Below are 27,310 nucleotides of genomic sequence, written 5' to 3'. Positions count from 1 at the left end.
ATTAATCTCAATCATTGTAGCGCAAATCTTGTCATTGCTCCTCCGAGTCGCATTGTAGACGTGTTTTGACATTCGATGGAGGAATTAAACAAATCCACTGAAACTTATCCTAAAAGATAGAATATTTCTGGTTATATTCGCCGTTTAGGATGAATGCGATCAAGTTGAGCTTGGGAAGGTAAATTCGTAGGCGATGATTTGCAACAATCGAACGATTTTGATTCCATCGTACGCGAAAATGGCACCAAATGGATTAAGAATCACTGGAAATTACGCTCGCAAGGATCAATGGTGGCGAATTGTCATCTCGATGGCCTTTGAGGGGAATATCGCTGATAGCGCAGAGAACTGCCCAAAATCTGTGGCAAGGCACAGCTGAAGTGGACCGGATGTCCACTGGTCGGCCAGTGTACGTAAAGTTGGTCTGTTTACTCCAAACCGAAGCGCGTCCGGCTGGAGCGTAGCCTTTTTTTTGTGTTGGTAACTTGCGCCACGGCCCACGTCGGCCCCCCGCGAAAGAGGCCACCTTTCTGGCCAGCTCCATAGCCCTCCGCACCTTCCCGGCGAGGCAGCAACCCCCTCCCTCGTTTTACCTCTCGCTACCTTTTGCCCCGTCCAGTCGCGCACCAAACATTACGCGCTTTTACACGGGATTTGTTCTCCTTATATGTTGGTGGCTCCCACCCTCCCAAACCTCCCCCAATCGTCGGTCGAGACCCGAGTTTGCCGTTTTCCACCGAATTTGCGCTGTTGGAACGTGCGCGCACGCGCTTGTATGCTTCCCAAAAATCTTGCAATGCGCTCACCGCCCACCCACCCACCTTTTCCACCTACTGGCCGCTCCAGCGCAAGTGTACGGGCGCTACAACGTGCGAGACAGAGTGACAACGATTAAGGGTGAGAGAGAAAGAGGAAGAGAAAGAGAGAGGAGGTCAGCAAGATGGCAAGGAATTTGGTGGTTAACCTGCCGAGCATAAGAAGATGTTTGGGAGAGGGAACGAGAAACCCGTACCGAAAAGGTGGGATGCTGCGTGCGGATTCTATCTCCGTTCGCATCCACAGGTATGCGTGGCACGTTGGCTCGTCTCCTGAAGAGATTTATGTTCGGTGCTTGCCTCGCTCTGTGTGTGTGTGTGTGTGTATTTATGCTACGCCAATGCTCGCACATACGGACCGCCACCTACTTTCTTGTGTTGCCTCTTCCCTTCGGCTCGTCTTTCGCCAGCTCTCTATCACATATTTCCTCCGTAGCGAAGGCTCACGTTAAAGCTCTTTGGTCTCGGCATGAAAGTTTAAGACATTTTCGAGTGCTGCCTTTTCATATTCTCCTATCGTTGTGTGCGTTTCCAACCGTTGGTTGGTCCAGAACTAAAGCTGCAGCTTGTTTTTTTTTATTCGCGTTGTTGTAAAGTTGAAGTTGGACAGCCGTCTCGTATGTGCCCCATTCCAGGGAGTTAGTAACCCGGTGGTCCGATCTGCTGAGGGGAGGGGTGACATGGTGAGGTAGTGATCGCACCGTTTATCTCCTCCATACCAGAACAAGGCCCTGGCCCAAAGGAAACAGGAGAGAAACAGCAAGGAGCAATCCTTGCTTTTGTCCCCAACGTTGACGTTTTGACGTAGCATTGTTTACTTGGGGGGAACCTAGTGACGCTTGTGGGAAGGAGATTTAAAATACTTGTTTGGACAGTGGAGCAGGCCAGGGAGTTAAAGTTTAATCCAAAAACAACGAAATGTATGTTACTAATCCGGTTTTATTTTCTTACATTTTGCTTCCAGTGCTGCGTGTGGTGCCCGTCGACGTAGGTGTTAGGATAGTTTTAGCATCTCATCTGCCGGTTGATTCGGCACTTCAGGTGTGTCCCGGAAGTGGAGGATTGTGTGGATGCATCCGAACACACCGTCGTCATTAGCCGTCCACTACTAAGCCTGACCACTTAGTCCAACGATCCGAGCGAATATCGAGTGTGTGTGAGAGAGAGAGAACGAGCGAGGAAGGCGCGTGCGCTTTGGTCTACAATCAAACCTACACACACAAACAAACACACATACACACAACACAGGCATACTTACGCCTCACATACAGACATACAAATACAGAAACACATTCCCACACGAGGTGCCACGATCAACCACATTCCGTCGGTCCAATCAACCCAAGACCCAGGAGGTGATACCCCAAACTCCCACCGCTACACACACATACATACAGGCGTGGGCACACGTACGCGGTTCCGGGGGAGGAGGGGGATGGTCCAGCTCCTGTTGCGCCATTGTTGTTGTCCGGTGCCCTGAATCCCGGTACGGCGTCGGTGTCCGGTTACGCGGCCGCTTCCTGTTTCCTGTCATGCTGGCCGGGTCCCGGGTCGCGGTGGGTGGTGCTGTGCCCCAGTGAGCTCCTCCGGGGTCCGCACACACGTACGCGGTTGTGTATGTGGGCGGGCGCGTGTCCGCGAACGCGTTGAAACAGGGAAAGCCTTACGCCGGAATATGCATTCGTCGTCGAGAAGCATCCGCACCGGCAGCAGTTTCGTGTAAAGTTTTACGGTGTGCGGCAACACACCCCGGCCCCGGAACGTGCTGGGTGGGTGTGTGCGAGAGTGTGTGTGTGTCGAGAAAAAAGTTCCCCAGTGTCCCGGTGTCCGCGCCACGATGGTCGCCCGAGGGTGGTCGTCGCCGACCAGTAGCTGCCTGCTAACCGCTCGCCCCGGCACCATGGCCACCGGATGTTCCGCCCGGTGCACGCTCCGGTAAGACCGTGCCGTGTGTGTTTATGTCCCTTTGTGCCAAGTGATCCCAGTGAACGAAGAAGAGTAAGAAAGTGTGAGCAGGATAGAGAAAGAGAGCGAAAGACCCACAGGCGGTCCGGCATAACATACCATCAATCAAACTGCAACCGGAGGAGCATCAGGCATCCGTGTGTCACATCCTGCGCGCGTAGTGTAAAAGAAACTGTCGCGTAGTTTTGGCCAACTCCAGCTTGGAGGGAAACCAAACATCGTCCTCATTTCATTTCCGCAACCCTTCCATGCCACCACGGTACAACGGGGTTTGTGTTTGAGAGCCCAAGAGAGCCAACGTACCGGACCAGGACCAATCTAACAACGGATTGTAGCCGGTGAGCCGTCTTCGGATCAGCACCACATCACACCTCCGAGGCCCTGGGATTCCGGCGTAACCGTACGCACGGACCCCCCGAGCACAGGTGGAACCAGGTGGAACCGACACTCGAATATGGATAAATACCTGCCGCTGCTCTTGCTGTGCTACGTTCTATACCAGAGGCTCGATGGCGTCGTCAGTGATCAAGGTACGTTGCGGGGCGCAGAAACGCCCTCACATTTGTTAGCCGAAAAACCTGCTGACGAACATTCCAGCCGAAGAATCTTGACATCCGAAACGAGATACGCACAACATTCTAAATCGAGTATTTCACTTTGTCAACAAGCAATTCGTTGGGGGAACTTCTGCAGCTACCTTTCGCTGAGTAACACACGTTCCAGCAGGGAGTTTGGAGTACCTTCCAACTGTGTTCTTTTCGTAGAGAACTTCTCCAAACATGCCTTCTGTACAATGTATTCCGCATTTCATACAGCCGGCGCAAGGAAATTTTGTTTTTTGTCTAAAGTACGCATCTACGTTTGTCAAAAACATTCATTTTTGCCTGTAACCTATCACTAATTTGTCTCCTGGGTAATAATTTTTAGATCCAGCAGAAAACAAGAGAATTGAAAAATGAATGAAATCGCTAAGTTTTAACTATCAAAGCTGCAAAAGCTGTAAGGATGTGATTTGAAGCTACTTGCGATTTCAGAGAAATTCGCAGTTTCTCGGAAAGCTGTCAGAAATATTCACGATAATCTTATTGATGTGCTACCGCTGTTTCTAATCACAATGGCAAATAAATGATATGGTCTTTGAAGTTCCCGGTAAAAATCGCTGTGTGAAAAAATGCGATTGGAGTGATGAACTTGACAAACCCGGGACCGTTGAGGGGAAAACGGGGAACAGAAAGCGGTACGACATGGCGGTGCATACCCACACAACACATATGCATGTAAATCGAATATCAACTTGAAATAATCGTACTTCTATGCAATATGATTGAATCGTAAATGATGCTAAAATAATGCCTATACGTACAAAAGTGGAGGCGCTAACCGTACATTGTTCAAAATGTATATGTTTAGTCGTATATTTTCTAAGTCGGCATCATATACGACTTACGATATACATCAGCCGGACATTGCTCGTTCATCTATACGTATGCATAAAGAAAATCGTATTACATTCTTAATCGGCATCATATGGAACAAAGAATATACATTGCTCGTACATTGTCTATGCTTACTGCGATTCCGATTCGAAAAATACTAATATATGATTCAATTTCTTCAACTTAATACGACTTCGTGTTGTGTGGGTACCCTGCCCGTCTCCCGGGAGCAGGAAAGCTGATCCGTGGTGTTTCGACAATGGTTTGGAAAGGATGTTTTAGAAGTTTTTTCATCCTCCCCCTCCTCCACCTTCTGGTCCCTCACACATGCGTGCCATTCGCACATCGGTTTTACATCACCGAGGGTCGGGCACGACTCCTAAAGCCATCGTCCACGGTTCGCTAGGTTCGATCTCCGGATCATATGGCGCACGTGCAGCTCAGCTTTCAGCACTACCGACAACACCGACCGGGGGCTGAAACGCTGGAGTCTCGTTTCACTGAACCGTGGCCGCTTGAAAGGGGAGACGTACACTCCGAGAAGATGCAACAGCAGAACAATGCTCCAATGCCCTGAACATGACCGGGGAGACGAGATCGAGTTCGGCTCGGGGAAGAGTACGGACGAGGCAGGGTGCAGGGGTGTACATATGATCTACGGATGTCAGAGCCTGTTGCTGAAACATTGTTGCCACTCTAACCCTTCAAGACACACTGTTGTTACCCAGGAACCGTTTAATAACAATCGCTTAGTTTTGCCTCTAACCCAACGCTTCCATTTTTGCCTCCGTAGTCTTACATGTTTGTGTAAAGTTCCAATGTACAGTGTACATTAAGATTAATATAATAAGTAGCAGATAATTATGCAAATTTTTGACAAAAAAATGTTCGATACAGTCCAGAAATAAACAAATATAGCACTGGAGTGTCAACAAACGAGGTACACTGACGTTTCGTAGCTATGGAAATACGTTTATGTTCTCAAGTTCAACGCTACTGTTCGAAAATCGGTAAAAAATGAATAGCCATGGGCGCAACTTAGCTTTAAAGCATCATTTTGTTTATGGTGATTGTTGTTAGAGCTTAATTATCTCGAATTACCACAATATCCTTAATTTATTATGTTGTTTTCGGCAACTCACAAACATCGACAGCGAAAATAGATGCATTGGAGACAAAAATGGATGAGCTTTAGAGAAAACGTTTGCCTTAGAAACAGTAACATCTGCTTTTGCGACAAAGTTTTCTGGTGTTGGTTGTATTCCCGAACAATTATTTAGTAGTCTTCATCCAGTTAAATTGGTAATTTTGTGACGGCGTACAAACCTATTGTCCGTCCTAGGCTGGGTTTATTCGACTTTGTCTGAGCATAAAGGTTCATCCTGCCTGCAGGTACCTGCCGACCGTCACACTCTTTGTCCGACTGAAGGTCGATGTGTGTATGTGCTCTGTTGCGAGTCCCTTTGCTCCCTCGACCCTCGACCCCCCCGAACAGTCGGTTGACACTGAACCCGGGAACCTCATCTGGCAATAGCGTTTGATTTATTTATTGCCGTTTTCGGTTCTTGCGTTCCTGTAAGCGTCGTTCCTCCATCCTACAACCCCGCATGCTGTTAAAGTTGCATAAACGGTGCAGTGAAGGGACGCACTCTTTTTCATCGCCCTCCTCTTCCTGCGAGGCACCGTTCCGGCCCGCTGTGCATCGGTTGGCGAAAGAATAAAAACCCATTCTCATACGCCGGAATCCATGCGGGAGAGAGAACTAACCTCCGGTGCAAGCTGAAACCACCGTGGCCTTTCGTGCTGCACCGAAGGCGGAAATACGACACCGGAATTGATGCTGTGAAATGACCTTCCGCGTCGAACCGAGAGAACGTTCCACAAGAACCGCCGGACTTCCGGTTTGGAGCGTCCGATACCAAGAAGTTCAAAAATAAAAACACCCCCCCATGCGGCGCTGCCTTGTGTAGAGGTTGTTTACACAAGCTAGACTTTCTTTCCAAGTGAACCAAAAACAAAATAACCCAAAGGATGCCTTTAAATGGTTAATATCTGTGAAGTCGCATAATTGTCATTCAATTGTTTGAGTTCCGAGTAACATTCAATCAACGTGATTTTGTCACGTTTTAAAACAAGCACAAAATGTTACTATCGAAAAGGCACAATTTAAAATTCGGTTTCTTATCTTTTTCAAAATGTTTGTTTGGTTTATTTACTTTGATTATTTTAAATTTTAATTCACAAACATCAAGAAATTAAGAACTAGACCGTAAAAAGGATTTATGAATGCAGAATGATGAAACAGATAAATCAAAAGAACAGAAATTGGAAATGCAAGGCCTTAGCCAGTTTCTCACAATAGTATTTTTTCTACAAACATTTTTACTTTCAAAAGAAAAATGTACACAAAAATGAAACATTGAAATATGTAAAATTGCTTACTTTTCCCATCCAACGGTTTCCTGTTGTGAACAGATGACTTCCTCGCGAAAGGTTTCAAAATCATATCCATTGGTTTGTTACTGTGTCTTCCATGTACAAATATTTGTCTATATGTTACAAATTGTGCTATTGCACTGTTAGGTAAGGTTCAACAACCCAACCCGTTCGAAAAAGGAAAAATCACCCGCGGTGAACACAATGGAATCGAATTTTCTAAAAAGGAATTTTACTGACTTGTACCGGACTATTTGTACAACCCTGTTCAAACAACTTCCAACACACTCCGGCGAGGTTATCCAATTCATGTGCGCGTTGTTGGATGGAAACTTCCGGTCGGGAGGGGTGAGGTGCTGCAAGGGTGAAAACGCGGGAGTTTTTTAATTGCTCGCCCATGTGTGGCATAAATAGTTTAGTATTTCTGGCCCTTCTCCTCCACCGAAAGCCACCCCTCCCGCTCCCCAAAATGTTCCTGAACGTGCGATCAGAATTATTCTCCAGTGTAAACAACGGCGGAACACGCAGCGCGCGTCGTCGTGGTTTCGGTGCGGGGATTAGACGTATTATTTTATTTTAGGAAAAGCGTGTGCGGCCGGCAAGACGTGCCGGAATGATTATTCGGTGGATTTTCCTTTGGCTGCGACGGATGTTTTCCAACGTACCCCCATAGTTTTTAAACCATCTGCGGTTGCCCCTAGGTGACCCGGTAGCATAAACCTACTCAGGAATTTATTAATTTTCAGTCCAACAGCAAACCGGATTGCTAAAACGTGGTCGTGGAAAATGTAACTTTTTTAAACATTTATTTGTTGTGTGTTTTGACTTGTTAAATGTGCTTTATTTTTATACTTTGTTACTCTTCTTGTAAATTTCCTTGTAAGTTTAACTTTCCTAAAACGAACGAAGTTACTGTAGGCCGGTTTTCACGCACTTTAATTTAGTTATCAGGTTGTCTTCAATCATACATTAATATAGAAATGCATTACAAAAGCAGTAGGCTATAGTAATTACTAAAATGTATTCTTTTGATAGCTTCGTCTTTACTTGGGTTTCAAAAACCGTTGGTCAAATAAATGTTATGATCCACAATTAATTAACACAAGGAGAGTATTCTCCTGTATTTTACCAGTTTATTTCTATTCCTAAAAAGCACGAATCGGGATATTTGCTCTTTGATTTAGGTTTTATTACAAGATAAAAGCTGTTTGCCACCTCCTCCTCCTCCTGGCTTCAAAAACCGTCGTTACAAACCACGTACGGTGTAATTATGAGGTTGCAGTTTTTTTTTTTGGTTCAGAAAAGGACAGAGAGCATTCGTAAGGTCACCTTTAGCAAAGGAGAAAATATCGAAGCAAGCCAAAACGACCGAAACGTCGAAAGTGAGCGCGTCAATCCGTCTCTCGCACAATCCGTATCGATTGGGGGAAAAGTGAAGCTGTTTTACGGGGAGACGTGGACCTCCACAAACGGGGTAGGGAGATGGAGAGGCCAGTTTCCAGACTTTTCCTGCGAATATCTCCTTTTGCAAGTGAGAGTCTTTCCACGATGGGGTCATCGTACCTTCGTCGGGGTAAGCACGTTCGTTTTTCCACCCAACGGTGGGGCAGGGAGGGGAGGGGAGGGAGTTTGTTCTCCCGAAAAAGAAAAACGGGGTTACCGTTTTACTTATCCCCCCCCCCTCCCCCCCCCCTCCCCCCCCCCCCCGCCCAAAGCTTCCCTCCCTTCCAAACGTATTAAAGAAAGGAATTACGCCGCCGAAGCTTAGCAACAATTGTGGGAAGGGGGGGGAGTGTGGGAACTGGAAACTGTCGATTGAGGGATGTTCAACGTTCACTGAACCTCCCTCCCCCCCCCCCCTTTCCTCATTTTACTCCCCATCTTGGACCTGCGTGTCGTTTTCTGCAGCATTTCGTTGCATCCCTCCAAAGAAGAAGGACACTTGTGAAGGATATTTTTGGCTGTCCCCTTAAATAACAGCCTCGGGTGGGAGGGGGTGGGAGGGGTGGGGGGTTGGGAGGACAATGCGCTCTCGAGGGTCCTTGTGTATGTTTTGATTTTTGTTTTCCCATCGTCGTGGTTTTTGTTGGTGCTTTTGCCACTCCTCAATTTCACTTCTTTTACTTACCCATTATAAAAAAAAGGCGTGCTTTATGCTTACCTTCGTTTCACTTTTATTTTTCTCCCACGAAGGGCGGGATGGGCGGGCGTCTGTCTTGCTTTCGTTTAGGGTTTTTTTGTTTTCGTTGTTGGTTGTTTGCCCGTTCGCTCCCCTTATTTCCCCCACCCTTAGATTTCTTTGTTCGCACCGTTTAGTGGTCCGGTTAATCAGTTCGCCCTTGTTCCACGTCGTTAAGGGCATGGTTTTTAGGGGCTGGTGAGTGAGAGACCTCTTTCGTTTTTGGTTTTCTTCGGTTTTTATTTCTTCTTGTTTTGGGACGGAAAAAGAAGTCAACAAGGTGAACGCAGAGTTTTGTCCTGCCGAAAACTGAGCTGCTGGGGGAAGACGAGCCAAAGTATCACCGAGACGACTGGGGTGCGCCTTTTGATCGTTGATAAGATGGCGTTGCTGCTGCAGGTTGCTAATTTTGCTACGGTCCTTTGTTTCTGAGATTTTGCGAATGGGACTATTCTTAGAGTTTGTGTTTCGTGTAATTGTCCCAGATGAATATTTCGGCGAGAAAGATTGATTTTCATTACGAAATTTCACTCTCGTCGTATATTTATCTCTTCTTTTAGTTAACACGACCAGCAATATTCTCATTTTTACCCCATTGCAAGACATTTGGTGCGAAATATGGAGCATGCTATTGCATTTGTACATTAACACACCACTTCCCAAATTTGCGGGATTTGATATTCTTTAAAAAAAAGCTAAAAGGTGGCTACCTATATTGAAATGGATTTAGCCAATCGCTCTGCGTTTTGTCACCCGAAGAACGTTTCACTTACGCAACAGCTCAATAACATAAGCCTTAACTAAAACCAAAACCAATTGTCAAAAATATCATTTACTTTTCAAAATGAATCAATGCGATTTGTTCGGGATGAACCCACCTTGGTTTGATGCGCCGGTTTGACAGCTTATTCTGCCATCTTATTTTGATGCAACCCTGATGATGATAAAAGTTCTTCGCAAAAACAATGCCATTCCGTGTACAACTGCAAGTAGTGAAACTAGTATCTGTTTTAGTGTGAAGTCGATTTACAACTGCATTAACAATTTTGAAACGTAATGTTGATGACGTTTTTATTTTTAACCTTGGCAGGGTTGAACAAAACTTCAGGGGTCGCTGATTTATTTGTTCGTAATCACTTGTTCAAATGTTTCTAGATGCTGCACTGGTTCTTTGAAGAGTAGTATTTGAAGGAGTCAAGCAATCTTTTTAACCCAATATCAGAAACTGAAACTTGTTGATTATTGAATGTAAGTTTAAGAAACGGTAATGTTAAAATTCCATCAGAAGTGTGGTTTTACTCATTAACGAGTGCAGATAGCTCTTAAAAACCAGCAACGGTTAATAGCGTGTGTTAATAGCTTTAGCACTAAACATCGCAAACTAAACTAGCCCGTTATATTTGATTTTCAATCCAATTTAAATTCAAATGGCAGTAATGGGTGTCGGCACTCCGAATAAGTGCTCGTTTTTAGTTTACTTTTTCGACAAAGAAGAAAGTCTCAGTCATCAAGCCGGATTGGAGCTGGGTTCGGTTTGGATCGAACATTTTCGGTCAAGTTGGGTCATTTCTTTCGATGGCCAAGCGACGAAATTGCAAATGGCAAGTAGTTTTCAACTTTTCTTCGTCCGTCGCAGCAGGCGTCAAGGGAAGGGAGGTAGCTTTGGTTCTTCGTTGGTTGTTGTTGGCTTGGGTGAGAGTTTTCCGACGATGAAGAAGGTTGCTGGTGGCGCTCGTGTACCGCCGCGAGTCAACAAGGTGTTGGAAATGAGTGAAAAAAACGAGTCCCCGGTAGCAGCAGCATCCAAAAACCACTTCAATCGTCCCTTTTTCTTCACCCACACACACACAAACACACATATCACAACTAATGGAAATGACTGCAGATGTTGTAGGTGTAGGTGTAGGTCTTTTTCGTCTTTGTCCTTTAGTTTTTGGTCCTCTATCCTCTCATTTGGCTTCTCCTGGAGCGATTACACTCTCGACCGAACGACTTACGTCGTCGTCGTCGTCGTCGTCGCCGTCGCCGAGTCATTCCCCACGGGCTTGGGGGAGAAACAAAAATAAAATGAAGAAGCAAACGAAAAAAAACGCGCGACGACGACGCTCTTGGTCTCGTCATCAAGCTCATCATTATGCTCTCACCGTATGGCGGGGGCACCACACCACCTGAGCCGAAGCATAAGATGATGCACTAAGTGTGTGCCCTCGGTGTGTGTGTGTGCCTTTCGAATCCTTGCTCACCCTACCCTCATCTCCCCCTGTCGGTGTTTTTACTTTTTCATCTTTTTTGGTTCATTCTCCGATTGGGGTTTGGTTCTTCTTCATTTCGCGCTCGACAAAAAAAAACGCCAAGCCCCGTCGTTACTGTAATTATATTTGCGGTCTCCTCGTGGGCCGGACCGACGGCAAGGGGAGGGGCAAAGGGGAATGGCGTCGAAGGCTTGGAAAAAGGCGATTTTTGTGCACACCTAACCGCGATTAGACGAGCGGTTTGTTTTGCAAAATGGAAGATGAAAAGATGTTCCACGTTAAATGTTTTAAATAAGGTGCCATTCTTTTGGCGGACACTGTGTGTAAATGTCAAGCGTTAACCTGGTCGAAGGGTCGAAGAAATGATTTCCAAAAAATAAATAAACACACTGTCCGTCTAGTTCAGGGGTCGGCACACGGTTTCCAAAAAGGGCCAGAAGATTAAAGAGGAAACGAAATTAATATTTTCAAAGTAATAATTAACCCAACCCAAGCAACTCGTTCAACAATTGTAATCTTCATTTTGGGGGTACAAACCTGACATTATAAACAAATACGATAAGAATAATGATGGGTTTTTTGTATGAAGCATTAAAATGTTATTACTGGCCGTAAAAGGGCCCGAGTGTTGGACTTTGCCGACCCCTGGTCTAGTTCGTACCGAAGTTACGGTTCTTTAGTGTGTGCGTTTGTGTGTGTATGTCCTGCAAAATACATGCATTTGCGTGTATAGACGTGCCTGGGAGCTTCCTCTTCTTTTCCGCCCTTCTGGTGGAGGGGGTGCAAGGAGCAAAGAAACCACCCACACCCCGCCCTTGCGCGGGACAGAGAATGGAAAGTGTGGGGCTTCCGACTGTGCGCGACGTAGAAGGGTTTTTCCAAAGCCCCGCGTGAGAAAAGCGGCAGTGAAAAACAAAAAAAACGAAAATGGAGAGGGTAGAGGCTATTCGTGATTTTTTCCAACCCCCGAAAACCATTGCCAAGCGCAAGTTGTGTCACCCACCTCTCCTGCACCCTTCCCACACCAACCCCGCGCCCGTCTTACTTTCGCATTTTCCCGTACCGCCCGCCCCCACACACCCCCCCCCCCCCCAACCCCACCGAAAGGGTCAATGAACGTTCTATCCGTCGTTCGCGTTGTGTCGAGGACTTTCGGGTTTTCCAGGCATTTTTTCTTTCTTTCTTGTGTGTGTGTGTGTTTTTGGTTTTGGTTTTGTTGCACGTCACGCTCGCTTTTCTGGTCCTTTTTGGCCAGCGTCGCTATTCGCTTTTGATCTTCACCATCCAATCCACCATCGTCCGTTTTTCGGCTGGTGCTTGAGTGCATTCACCCGCCCACCCACTTAAAAATAGAAAAAAAAAGTAAGAAAATGAGATGCCCCCGCGAGACATTGGGACGTCGTGTGGGAGCAGCTTTTTCGGGGGTCCTTATTTGTTTTACCTCTCCAGCCTTTTGCCTCCAGGTAGAGGGAAAACCAGTGGAAAACCATTCGTTGCTTTCTATGCTGATGGATCATATTTTAAAGTAAATTAGAACTAAAACTCTGTCAAATGTGACTCCTTTTGCTTTTTAAGTTGCATTGCAAAACGAATTTAATTCCAAAATGAATGAAAGCAACTGTCATTTGTTGTTAAATTTCAATCATATTTGTTTCACTGTACTTTGAATTCTTAAGTTGCATCTTTCTGAAACATAATTCCCTAGTTTCCCTTCAATTTAACTCAAACATTCTAGAATGTCTTCAAATGTAATTAAACGTGGCAGTAAATACTAACGAAACATAATACAATAGCAACTCAATCGATTTGTAAGAGAAAAACAAATGGGCAAATTTTAAGAAAATTACTTACACTTCTCAGCTTCAATTCAACCCAGAAAAACTAGAACTTAATCAAATTGAGGTCAAATGGAAACACATCAATTGATTTTTGTATAAATAACGAACGAAATAAGTTATAAGGATTGCTTTTTAAAGCTGTTTGAACTAAAAGTGGCAGGGCAACAAAAGTAATTAGCCAAGCCGAGCTTTACAGTGTAATAAAAGATACGCTAATGGAACATTACACCGTGACATAAGAATTTGAGTTTATAAGATTGACTGTCAACATCGACTTAAACTTAAACCGTTTAAATCGTCCTTTAGATTTTAGAGAAGGAGATGGGATATGATAAGTAAGAACATTAAAATTAAAAAATTACATAGTTTCACAATATGCTTAAGAAGAATCTATGGACTATTAGAAAATCTAAATACAGAATTATATCCTAACACTTGTAATAGACGAATCGAACAAGAAAAAACTAGCAACGAAGCACTAACAACTGAAATAGAACTAACATAGATGACTCAATTAAAATAATATGACTGAACCATCAACACCGTTGATCAAGAAATCTCGTTCTCGTTCATTAAAAGGAAGCAGCGTTGCCTCCTCTTCAGTTGCTATGAACGCTCTACCGGATGAGGCGGGTTTTGTTTAGAATCAAACCATGTTTAGATCTGTCGTTACGCAAGGGTTCAAATGTTTAGATTCATCCAGCCATCCATCCATTGCTCGGGCAGGTCTGATCGAAAATGTAAGGCAGCTGGGCGGGGAGAGAGCGAGCGAGGGAGTGTTTTCCATTAATGAGGAACGCAATGCAATGAACAGCAGCGCATCTACGGATGATGCACTCCGGGATGTGCTCGCTTTTGATGAATAATATAAATGATGACCCGTAAGCTCTCTCTGGTGCTGCTGATTGGTGGTCGTTGGACTTGGTTCGAGGTTTTGTCCTGGGAGTGTGCTCCACCAGTGACGCATGAAGCAAAGCGACGCGTACGCAGGACCAAGCTCTAGTGCACTATGAACACCTCTACACTTTTCTCAGAATAAAAGTCCATATCAAGAACTGCTCCACGCTTTTATGGGACTTTCTATTGTACATGTAAACGAAGGCAGTAGTTTTGATTGAGTTGAACATTACAAATAGCCAGCCCGTCAGTTTGCCGTAAATGCGCTCTTTATTTTATAATATATCCTTAACAATTCAATTTATCAAAACCAATAAATAAAGAACTTGTTATGGTGGTCAGTCTCTACATTTTGCAGTTTTTTAAAAAGCAGGTGCGTATATTTGACGCAACTATGCCCTTTACAACTGGCCCTTTACAACTCGTTATCTAATGAAGATATTTTAATCTCTCAAAACGTGAAACGAATCGTTTTGATTCTTTCAAATGACATTTCAGCGGTTCATTAGTTTTCTTTCATATGGTTAACCGTTTTTGTCTCTGCAATTTTCAACACTACGCTTATTTGATTAAAAATAGATAGATTGTTAGTTAGTGAAAAGCTAGTGTTGTATTGAAAAAATATCATAATTTTTAAATGACGCTAAAAATCGCTCACAATGTTGCATATTGCAACCGTGCAACTTTGAGTTTAATTTGTGCCTTCAATTTGCATCATAATTTATTTGATATGATCATAGTTTACTGTCATAGCTTTACTCATGAAAATGTCCGTAACACGCTTCGGAACGTTCGCTTACGGAACAATCGAACAAACATAGAATGAATGAAAAATTTAAGAAAGTTTAGAAAAACTATTTTGATTAGATGTTATGGTTTACTTTTTTGGCGGTATAACAACTGTTAACCATTTTGGGCATGGAATTTCTGTAACTCGGTAATTAAATTATTACTTTGCTTATTACGCCTTCTGTTACCTATAAAATTGTAATAGTGTTTGGGGATAAATGATTCTCTTCAAAATATTCCAGTCTTAAAGTTACAATTCCCACTTTTTCAGCGCTTTTTTTTCAAGTTCCTTTAAATTACTGTAAGTCACACAAAATGAGTTCACAATGTTTCATTTGGGCAAACTTCGAAATCGGAACTCAAAAAAAAAAAAAAAATATCGGAATCTTTTGCGAAATTGTTTCTTCTTTTGTCGCGCCGAATACCCACTATGCAACGGTGTAGGTGGGTATTCGTTGACGACGGCACTCTCGACGCATTCATTAACAAAGTGGTGAATCATCGTGCGGGGGATGCGTGCGGAAACGCAGATACGACCAGATTGAACCAGGTGTGTCTGTCTATCGGGGGAACGCCGTGGAGGCTTGCTACATGCGCTGCAGGACTACCTCCGTATTGCGTGACATATAACGTCTGATTCTCGTGTGTTTCTCGTACTCAGGCCAAAGTAACCAGGCTAAATCACACCATCCTTGTTCATCCATTTATAAGGACACAACTGTATTGAACCGGTCTTAATTGTTTGCTTTGATGATTGTACTTTTGCAGTTGTATTACTGGACACCACGAAGGAGGCAACGCTGGAGTGGACCCGATACCCTTATGGACCGCAGGCACAGACGCCCGGGGTAAGTACGACACACACAACGAGTGAAAGAACTAAGGGTTTACCGCATCTGAGGGTCGTGTTTTTGCCAAACTATGTAGCATTAAACCACCAGAGAAAATGTGTTTGCTTCATCCAATCCGAGGGAACACACATGCAAATTCCTAGATGGCATTGTTCATAACACACTTCGCTGGAATCCGACCTTGGCAGCTATTTTGCATCGCAGCTGGTACGAACTTCCCCTTCGTTGACCTCATGTTGATAATGCAAAAGTTGCTTGAGATCAGCAACGAGTGCGCTTGGCTGCATTAAATATGCCAGTTCGTAGAAGTCGTGACGTGTGCAGAATATGATATGACCACTCTGGACCTCGAAACCCCCGGTACAGCGCTGATTAGGAAAATAAAACAACGCAGTGCACGCCCGGGCAGCAACTATCGATCCAACCCTGAAACCGCAGCCTTCCAGCACGATGGGAGTTGAACGTTTCATTCAAGGCATCGCAAGTGATAAGCAAATCATTTTCGAAAGAAGAAAAACCATTTGAAATACGTTGTTTTCTAAAGGGAACCTGCTCCACCAACATCATCCTGCCTAAAGACGGGTTTGAGTCACTGACAACTATCGTGAACGAAGTAGACAACAATTTTTCATTCCAACGCTTGAACGTTAATGTTAGTCGTCGATCGATAAACATTTATCTAGTTGTCAAACATTCTTGTGGAACTAAAATTTAACATCCAACTGATTCTGAGTAATCATTTTTACTGTTTATTTGGTACCCTTATTAGACGAGGACTTTATCTGTCATCTTTGTCCAGAATTTTAACTGTCAACTGCGACACTGCGAATGACAGATACATTCCTTCCTCACTATCGGAACCAAGCACGGTCCGTTCCGATTTGCTTTCGACTAGAATTAATATGTCAAACTAGCGATTTGTGTACGTTTTACTCTGTAGGTTGTAACACATTTTGTTCAATACTCTAAGTTAAACAATGCCAAACAACAGACATCGATGGATTTCTGGTACACTTATTAGCCGATATATCATATCGCAAAACGTTTCTGATAGGACCCAACCATATCCTTGCGTAGGAGTTGAGGTAGGAAACCAACGAACCGACTCCCGGATGAGCTAAAAACTATGAAAAGCATGATTGTCTCTCATTCCGGGGTTGCTCATGCTTCTGAATAAGCGCTCTTTGGTTATCTTTATGTATGCCCGGGAAGATGTCTCGATTGATTCGTCAACTTGTTTTGGGGTAAGTCTCGTTTTCTAACTTTCAAAAGATGGCCACCCCACAAGAGACTCCGGGGAAAAACGGATGGGAGGCAAGGGGGGGGATTCTTGGGTTATTGCCTGCTCCGTTTGAGCTCGAACGTTTTGTCAAGCGCGTGGATCTATGTCCAGATAACCGTGAGGCTCAATCTCGTTTGGCAACGACCGAGCGCACATCAAGGTGTATCTAATCATATGGAAATTTATAGCATTATTATGGTTCGATAGAAAAGCATATAGGCGGCGTTCGGGAGACTGTCGAGATATATCGCGCGAGATCCAGAGTAGAAGAGTGCTTTGCTGGCCAACGGGAAGGGAGGTTTTTTTTTTCCTTTACCGACTCTATATACGGTTTCGGTGACATTTACATACGAAGAGGTAGCATGCATTGGTGGTGGCCAAAATACAACAAAAAAAATAAAAAGGCACGACAACCCGCCGGTATTAAAACGAGCAAAAGCGGCCTTCTTTGGAGCGACGCAATCCGGTTCTGCTGGGAGAACCGCAAGAGTGGAATACTTTTTGCAACCCCCTGGGGACGGAGAGGTAGAGGGATGCGGAGGAGGAGGAGGAGGATAGTATCTTTTATACCTTCTTTTGCTTCCTTTAATCGCCACCACGATGTTGGTTTGGTGGTTGAGCTTTGAGGGCGCACGTACTCCTCTGATACCCGGGCCTGAGGAGAAAATGATGAAAAATCCCAATGGAATGGTAGAGAAATAAATACAAATAAACAAAACACCTCCCCGAAACCGATGTTGATGACCCGGTGCGTGGTGGTCCCTGTCTATAAAAAGTTAAATTAGAAGCAATAAAATATTTGAGAAGCAGTATGCCAAACCTATAAAGCAACATCATCGAGCATGTAAGAGCGGGGGAGAAGGTCGGTTTAGGATGGGGGAAATCGTTCTGTCAAAGATAAAAAGGAAAGCGCCGCACGGAAAGCCCCTATATCGCGAGGAGGAGACAGCCAGAGAAAGAAGCAAAGAAGTGAGTGAGAATAAATGGAGTCAGATCAGAGGCCGGAACGGAACGGAGGAGACCGATCGAGGATGCACGACGGCTATCTTCTCATCCTGACCGCGTGGTCGCGGGTCATTAAGCTATGAAGGCTTAATTTGGCCGCTGAGAAGGGAAGACGCGTCGCCGAAGACGAACTCGCGGAGAGATCTGGCGCGGCCATAAAAACCATCGCGACACCCGCCGGTCCCTGGAATATCGCGGGCAGGTGCAGAATTTATCCGCCTATCGAACTCCGGGCGCTCGAACTCCGGGCTGCCTACCGAGCGCACGAAACTGCCGTTAAGCGTGAGTGTGAGCTCCAGTTTATTTTTATGTCCACCGATTCGGAACTATCCTCGAGCGAGCCCCAGATTACCGGATTACCAATTAGCAATGGCACTAACCGGGCCGTTGGGATAGATAGCGGAGCAATATAGTCCAAGAAACCTCGGGAGCTTCCCCGATATGGATTCTGGGCAGCTGATAGACGCTTGGTATCGTGCCATAAAACGCTTGAAGGAAAGGATTTAGGAGTTATGAGACTGCATGATGGATCATGAACGCGAGCGCGTTCTTTTGTTTGTGTCTGTGTGTGTGTGTGTGTGCACAAACACCAGATTCCTCCGAGCGCACGCGACGCAGTGTGTGTGTGTGTGTGTGTTTGTGGTTCGTGAGAAAGGGGGCAGAAAAGCCGCGCGCGCAAACCGGTTGCATCCGCAAGACTCTGCGGAACTCGCTTACACACAGGTGAAAAGAAGGGTTTTTGCGGTCGCACAAAGCAGGGCTGAGGAGGGAGAAAAAGCTAACCTCGCGCGTTGTCCGAAGGAACAGGCCTGAAATCGGCCACGAGAGCGAGAGAGAGAGGGAGCGTGTAGGGAGACTCCCGCCCCAGCCGTGGAATTTCACGTCCAGCTGAACGAAAATGGAGCCAAGTTGGCACTTGGCGTCTACGGGATCTCGGGCCTCCTTACGGGGTTTCTACGGCACGCTGGCTTTTAGAGGTCTTCAGATTCCACTCGAGGGGCTCAACACTTCCAAAACGCGGACCTCTGTTACCTACCGGGGCTGCGCGAGTTTTGTCTTCATTTTACCTATCGAGAAGTAAATCGCCTATAGTATGGTGATGGTTGTTTCAAAGATACAATACAGTATAGTGTATAAAGTCACCGATTATAACTTGAAGCTTTGTTATAGCAGAGAATATATGATCTAGGACATAATTTAAAACTCTATAGTTTTGATAAACTTTTATTCTATCCAATGAGCACTTTATGTATTGGCAAAGTTACATGTAGGTCAGTTTGTATTGACACGTTGACTGCCAAGCGTTTTTAGCACACTTTTTAGTACAATATTCACTATTGAATCCTGGAGACTTTGGAGGTGTCTTTAACTGTTTTATAGCATTATCCGGCATGACGCATAAATGTTTAATACAAAATGATCAAGTAAACAATCATGATCAGTAATTCGTTATGATTGTTAATGAATTCAACAATGTTTTGCTTTTGTTAACACTTTTTTGACGGCCATGACTATCATTTTTGATAGCCAGCTGTCATTAGTTTCAAAAAGTGTTTGCCCCATAAATCAATGAAAATGCAAGATAAAAACTATATTTACATAAAAAACGAAGTCTTTGGGAACTTAGATGTTAGAAAGCCGTCGGATGAATAAATTTGACAAAAAACTGTTATCAAAAAACAACGTACGGAAAACGCTTGACAGTTAACGTTTTAATTTCCGAGTTCTATGTTTAAAAATGTATTTCTTGGTGTCATTTGTTTGAGTTTTTAATTTTAGTTTAATTTTATTCCATTATTTAAACACTCTATTCACATTAAAATGTGGTATTTGACAAATTTCCTCTAATTGTTGAATTCATAATGACTCTCACCTTTTTTTTGAAACATAACCAAACATGTAGTTCTTTTTGTGACTTTCTTGTCAATCTTCTATTAAACGAGATCGTAGAAAATATTGGAAAATGTCCTGTTGCAGTGTAATGCTTCGTTCAACAGAGCATAACACACTATCCTTATTTAATGGACACCTTTAGTCCTCAACAAACTTTGTCAATATGTGAAGTGATCTTTCTCAATATGTTAAGTTTAACTACAACATACCAGTAAAATTGGTGGCTGTACAGATATTTTATTGGCTAACTGTACATCTTACTTAGGGGAACTTATTTGTTGTTAAAACACTACCCAACCTGGAGGTAAAATATACTAAAGATGCGTTTCTGCTTCCCTTGTTATCGTCCACAGTGGGTCGAGGAGTCGTTCACCAACTTCGTGAAGGGCATCAACTGGCGCAGCTACGTGGTGTGCGACGTGGCGTACAACAACGTGAACAACTGGCTGTGGTCGCCGTTCATCGACCGCGGCCCGGCCAACCGGCTGTACATCGAGATCCACTTCACGATCCGCGACTGCTCGCTGTTCCCGGGCAATGCGCTGTCGTGCAAGGAGACGTTCAGCCTGCTGTTCTACGAGTTCGATGCGGCGACGCGCGAGCCGCCACCGTGGCAGCCGGAAAGCTACAAGCTGATCGGGCGGATCGCGGCGGGCGAGGGCCGCTTCAACCAGAACTCGGACGTCGACATCAACGTGGAGGTGAAGAGCATCGCGGTGACGAAGAAGGGCGTGTACTTCGCGTTCCGCGACCAGGGCGCCTGCATCAGCGTGCTGGCGGTGAAGGTGTACTACATCACCTGCCCGGCGGTGACGATCAACTTCGCGCACTTCAACGAGACGCCGACCGGGCGGGAGGTGACCATCATCGAGCAGCAGATGGGCGTGTGCGTGGAGAACGCGGAGGCGTACGAGACGCCGACCTACCTGTGCAAGGGCGACGGCAAGTGGACGATCCTGACCGGCGGCTGTCGGTGCAAGGTCGGCTACGAGCCGGACAACGAGAAGCAGACGTGCAACGTGTGCCCGGTCGGGAAGTTCCGCTCGGCGGAGGTGAAGGCCTGCACGATCTGTCCGCTCAACTCGAAGACGAACAAGGTCGGGTCGCCGTTCTGCCCGTGTCTGAGCGGCCACTATCGGCATCCGCGCGACGGCAAGCACATGCCGTGCTACAAGCCGCCCAGCCTGCCCACCAACCTCACGCTGCTGTTCATCGACCAGACGAGCGCCATCCTGTCGTGGAACGCGCCGCAGCGGGCACCCGACGAGCAGCTCGACACCAAGTACCGCAGCGACATCGTGTTCCGCGTCAAGTGTGCCGCCTGCACGTCCAACGTCGTCTTCAACCCGTCCAGCGAGACGTTCAACGACACCAAGCTGACGCTCACCAACCTCGAGCCGGTGACGACGTACACGGTGCAGATACACTCGCAGCATGGCGTATCCTACCCGATCATCAGCACGGAGGGGGCGGCGGGCGGGGCCGGTTCCGGCTACGATAATGCTAGCACCGCGCCGGGGCACGGTGGAGGACCGTACGGCGGCTACCACCCGACCGAGCCCTCGCCGCTCATGAACGTGCGGGCCGGATCCGACCTGGACGACATCAAGACCGAGTACGCCGAGATCACCTTCACCACCGAATCGGCCATCCTGAGCACGGTGTTTAACGTGAAGTGAGTAGACTTTCCCAAGTAACATTTTAAGTTTTATCTTGGTTCCAACGATGTTGTTAGTTTCGTCAAAGAGTAATCAGTCTTAAATGCTGTGATAGAATCATTTTAAGTCCAAGAGAGCCCACTCTACATAATGTTATAACAGCCATCCCTTAAAACCCTTTCCAGACTAGAAGATAACCTTCTCGAGACCTTACAAAATATCAACAAAATATATTATTAAAGCAACCTTAAAGGTTTAATAAGCATTGCTTGTTTTTTTGGTAATAGTTTTAATAGTACAGGTTTAGTACAACCATGATAGAACTATGATAAGACTTTTTAAGTCGATTAGGCATTGGAAATGTTACTTGAAGTAGACCGAAACCCATACTGACGTATTTTCTTTTCCCCACCCGTAACAGAGTGGTGCAAATAACCAACAAGGATGTCGACCTGGTGTGGGACAAACCGATCCACAGCGACTCGCCGATCGAGTACTACGAGGTCCGGTGGTTCCCGAAGTCCGAGGTGGACGCGATGAACAAGTCGGTGCTGAGCACCAAGGAGTCGAAGATGCACATCGGCGACCTGCTCGAGAACACCGAGTACGGCTTTCAGGTGCGCTGCAAGACGCTCAACGGCTGGGGTACGTTCAGCAACATCGTCTACGCCCAAACGCACCAGAGCGTCAGTCCCGGTAGGTCGCAAAAGAACGTCAAGAACGTGAACCCCTTTGCTAACTGAATGATTGTTCCCTCCACAGTGTACGACGACTCATTCCAGATGCGAATCGTTGCCGGTTTGACGGTCACCGTCGTCTTTATTCTAGTGTTGGGTAAGTGGGCAATTCTCCCGGTGTGGTTTTGCAAGCTTTCTAACACTCCTTTTCTAACCATTGCAGTAATTGTGATAACCGTAGTGTTCCTGCGCTCGAAGAATCACGACGACATCGACAAGAAGACAAACAACCACCTGCCGCTGCCGCTCGATTACGCCAGCAACGAAGGTATGGGTTCATCCGTTCTGCTGCAGTCCCCCATCCCCAGTGTACCCCCTGCCTCTCCTTCCCTCGAACACTCCTTCAGCTCCATCAAGATCCACAATGTTACCCACCCACAAAATGCAGTATCGCAAAGTCCATTTAGGCCAAGGACAGGATCCCTTCGTCCTTGGCCTGCGTCTAATTCAACGCCGCGTAGGCCTAGGGACACAAGCCGGTGGGCCCGATGTTCGATGCCTTCCAAAAGACAGGCTATCCAAATGTGTTATTCCAATCTTTTTCTCTTTCTCTCCTTCTTTCTTTCTTGTCCTTCGAAACAATTTGGCATTTTGCTCGCGATCATCGACCGCGTAACGCTCAACGAAATTCATCCCAACTAACGTTCTTACACTCCTCGAATCATAAAAAAAGGACTTGTAGTCACCTATAGTAAGTGTTCCGACCCAAGACTCTCCGACACACATTTCTTTTTTACGCTTCCATTTCGATGCGTTCGGTTGGGAGTGCCGTTCATTCGTATACGTTTTTTTTTGTTTTTACTTACGGCTTACTTTAAACGAGCGTTAAAATAGTTGCGTTTCTTTCATCTCACGACCGAAAAAGAGTGAGCGAAACGCAACTCGCCACCTTTCCGCATCGTATCACATTGTTTGTGGCAATTGCGTTGAGATCATTTCTAGTTCGTTAGGTAGTTTTGTGACTTTCGTATTTCGTATTTTTCCTCTGGCGTCCGTATGTTTTCGATCAATTGTTGCTCGTATCTCTCCTTCTTATCCCAAATGTGTCCCACAATCTACTGCTCCACTTTTCCAGTTCTTCTGCACAGCATCGATGTATTCTTCTTAAATATCGTACTACAAATATTAAGCAGAATATCTATTTTTCACCGCTCGGTTCTTGTGCTGTTAAACATTGTGCTGTTTTGTTTCGCTAAATATTTCCTCTTTCTCACATTCCTTCCTGTGCGTGTGTGCTCATTGTGTGTCTGTTGTGTTCGAATGTTTGTACGTAAGTGTTGTGTGTTTGCATCCCATCATTGCCGCGTATCACTGTTGACGAGTGTTGCTGTGTTCAATTTTATTACGTTTGCAATTTCGTTCACGTGTGTTGCTAATAATGCTATTTATATAATTATATTTCCCAACCATGCGCTTCTTGTTTGACCTGTTTGTTTTTTTAGTTCACGCAATGGACACGACCCCGATAGTCAAAACGATGAAAAGCAATGGTAAATGTCGTTATTGCATCTCCTTTAACTAGTTCTTTTTCTTCTGGGGTTCGGGTTTTTTTCAACGGAATCTTCTGCCGGGCAATGGCTCTAGTCTTTCACCTTCACCTTCACCCTTCATCATCTATTCCTCTTCGCTGCACGCGGTCAATTTTGAACATTGACTGTAATGTCGCCCGTGCCCTAATCTTACAACATTAATACTACTCGTTCGATTGCAAACCTCTTACTAGTCTAGTAGGGCTTTCGCTTGGCCGCCCAACAATGGATTTCTAATGCGTAGACGCTTCGTTCCGGCCACCAGCAGCGCGATGTCGCCAGTTTGGACGACAATTAACCAAATTAACCAACCGGGATGTGTTTGTTTTATGCGTTCTTTTTATGTTCTTTGATTTCCCGCTAACTATTCGTAGTGATTTACCACTATTTTCGGCTCTGTTTCCGTGTCCGTAAACGCACCTAACGCAAAATCGTCCCATACGACCCTTTCGATAAAACCCGTTCGCTCCATTCCTCAACCCTCGAGTCCCTTGTCCTTTATGCAAATCCACTTCAAGCAAAATCCTTGCCAAAAACAACAGAAAAAAACATAGTACACAAAACAAAACGCTTTGTAACTAATTTGCTTTGTTTATTTTTTTCTTTTCTTTTCCACCTGTATTTTTAACAAAACGCCCACGTATAATTTATGCTTCGTCTGTGACGTTTGTTGCAACAACAATCACTGCTCGCCTTTACCACAACCAACTGCTCGGTTTTGCTTTCCGTGCCTTTTTCATTTCGATTACGCCCTCTCTAATGGATGGACTCTCTAAAATGTATCTTAAACCGTTTGCCCGTACGAATTTCATTGCAATGCATGTGTTTCTATTTTGTGTTTATCGCTTTTGCCTATCGCTTACCTGTGTAATGTGGTTGACTTTGCAATCGACTCGCCGCTTGTTGTTTATTACAAAATGCAAATCAACATACAAACAAAAATTCCCAATTCCCCGCCGCCTCGGACCGTCTGTCAAATATGGTCATCGCCATTTTGTCACCGACTACTCGAATGAATAACGCACAATTGCTGGTGTTTGGTTCGATTTTTGGTTACTTCTCACGCTATCTCGTATCGTCCTTCCCGCGGTGCTTGGTAATGTGTGTTTACTAATTTGTATCGCCATCGCGTACGGGAAATCGGCTGGGAATCGGATTGGTTTTTGTTTGTCTGTTTTTTGCGGGTCCTTCCGGTGTTCTTTCGGTGCTGCTTGGGCCTGTTTCTGTTCGTACACTCTCGAATACTGACACCGAATCGTGCGCGCGAGTGAAGGTGGTTCGTACGGCTATTACCGTCAACGTCGTCATAATTTTGCAGTGACCACACCGCTGTTCGGCACCAGCAGAAGCTACGTGGACCCGCACACGTACGAGGATCCGAACCAGGCCATCCGCGAGTTTGCGCGCGAGATCGACGCCAGCTACATCACGATAGAGGCCATCATCGGTAGGTCCGGGAGGGGGTTTTGGGAGGGCGGTTTAGGTCGCGCCGACCGTGCTAACGTTTCCGTTTCCGCTTTGCCGCAGGTGGTGGCGAGTTTGGCGACGTGTGTCGGGGCCGGCTGAAGGTGCCGCCCAACTTCGTGCAGGAGATCGACGTCGCGATCAAGACGCTCAAGCCCGGCTCGTCGGAGAAGGCGCGGTGCGACTTCCTCACCGAGGCGTCCATCATGGGCCAGTTCGAGCACCCGAACGTGATCTTCCTGCAGGGCGTGGTGACGCGCTCGAACCCGGTCATGATCATCACCGAGTACATGGAGAACGGCAGCCTCGATACGTTCCTGCGGGCGAACGACGGCAAGTTCCAGACGATACAGCTGATCGGCATGCTGCGCGGTATCGCCGCCGGCATGACCTACCTGAGCGACATGAACTACGTGCACCGGGATCTGGCCGCGCGCAATGTGCTGGTGAACTCGCTGCTGGTTTGCAAGATTGCCGACTTCGGCCTGTCCCGCGAGATCGAGAACGCAAGCGACGCGTACACAACCCGGGTAAGCATCGGAGCAGGATGTTTTCATCTGTCACCGGCAGGCGAACCAAAGCATAGCACTGAACAAAACCGATTCGTCAACGAAGAAGTGAAACAAAGCACAATCGTTCTTCAAATTAGAGTGCCCTATTTTCATATGTTATGTAACACCATCTTTTTCATTGCTATCGTAAAATATGGCTTGTTCTATACTCAGAAAAAGTATATTTACAAGAATATTTGTACTTATTTTATTTAACACCAAGGGCTGCAGCCAATACTTTGAAAGATAGACGAGAATCAGTTTGTAACACAAGTAGGATTTATAAATTCAAGATCAACTCTGTGATTAAGCTAAATGGGAGGAAAATACTGCTGCGGTGTCTAACAAAGCGGATGTTATTCACGTGAAAATACGATATTTCATTATCGGTCTATTGCAAATAATTGCTGGAGTATTTTGTGGACCTCACAAAGAGGTGTTTGTAGTTCATTTGCCATAATTGTGTTGAAGCTTAAGGTTATGTCCATAAAGGGTTAGGCGATAGTATAACTAAATTTATCTGCTTTGTCTGTTAGTGAGAAAATTAATTGTTTTGCTTTTCTTTTGCCACAGGGTGGTAAGATACCGGTACGCTGGACGGCACCGGAGGCGATAGCGTTCCGTAAGTTCACGTCCGCCTCGGACGTGTGGTCGTACGGCGTGGTCCTGTGGGAGGTGATGTCGTTCGGCGAGCGTCCGTACTGGAACTGGTCGAACCAGGACGTGATCAAGAGCATCGAGAAGGGCTACCGGTTGCCGGCGCCGATGGACTGCCCGGAGGCCCTGTACCAGCTGATGCTGGACTGCTGGCAGAAGCAGCGCACGCACAGACCCACCTTCGCCAGCATCACGCAAACACTCGACAATCTCGCCCGGCAGCCACAGGTCCTGCTGACGACGCGCAACTCGCCCGACAATCCGGTCGCCCGCATGGGCACGGCCGGCGTGGCGGACGACATCACGCAGGAGATGATGGGTGGCGTGGTCGGCGGGGGCGGCGTCATCGGATCTATCAGCGGGATGGGTGGCAGCAGTTCGCAGCAGCAGCAACAGCAGCAGCAACAACAGCAACAGCAGCAGCAACAGCAGCAACAGCAGCTCCAGCAGCAACAACGCGCCGGAATGATGCTGGGTGGCACGAGCGAACGTACGCTCAACAACGGCAGCAACGCGAACGTGCCGGGCTCGATGAGCACGCTCGGTTCGACGGTCGGTGGGTTCAGCAATACGGGCACGATGTCCGGCACGGGCAACCCGGGCATCTTCATCAGCACCGACCTCTGGCTGGAGGGCATCAAGATGTCCCGGTACTCGCAGCACTTCAAGGAAGCCGGTCTTGTCACAGCACAACAGGTACGAACAGGCTGAATAGAGTTCGACATGTTGTTTTCTGCACTCGCTGTTTGTTTAAACATTCTGTTTGAATTTCAAAGACAACAAAACATTTGACTTCAGTTTGCCGTTTCGTTTCATCGATATCTAAAAATTTGATTATTCTTTTCTCTTCCTATGAACAGCTGTCTCGGCTGACGGCTCAGCAGCTTTCCGACATGGGCATCACGTTGGTGGGCCACCAGAAAAAGATCCTCCATCAGGCCCGCCAGATCGACACCATCATCTAAATAAATGGCTGCTCCGGAACCATGACGCCGCTGTACTGAAGCATCCAGAGGGCGCGAACGAGCTGCCATTCAGTTTCATTTACGTTTGACTGCGCTGCCTGGCTGCTGCGA

At 46.1% G+C, this 27,310-nt stretch overlaps 1 protein-coding gene across 1 annotated transcript; it reads left to right on the top strand.

Annotated features, from left to right (window-relative positions):
* The first annotated feature begins 2,877 nt into the window (after positions 1-2,877).
* On the top strand, positions 2,878-27,310 carry LOC131291381 (ephrin type-B receptor 1). The gene is made up of 11 exons (XM_058320583.1): positions 2,878-3,310; positions 15,376-15,455; positions 19,992-21,313; positions 21,718-21,992; positions 22,059-22,130; positions 22,197-22,301; positions 23,476-23,523; positions 24,881-25,009; positions 25,090-25,556; positions 26,151-26,930; positions 27,095-27,310. Exons 1-11 carry the CDS (start codon positions 3,235-3,237, stop codon positions 27,197-27,199), a joined length of 3,459 nt encoding a protein of 1,152 aa, XP_058176566.1. The 5' UTR covers positions 2,878-3,234; the 3' UTR covers positions 27,200-27,310.

This window comes from Anopheles ziemanni, chromosome X (assembly GCF_943734765.1).
Source record: "Anopheles ziemanni chromosome X, idAnoZiCoDA_A2_x.2, whole genome shotgun sequence".
In the NCBI taxonomy this organism is placed as follows: domain Eukaryota; kingdom Metazoa; phylum Arthropoda; class Insecta; order Diptera; family Culicidae; genus Anopheles; species Anopheles ziemanni.
This window is presented reverse-complemented; position numbering and strand designations above follow the sequence as displayed.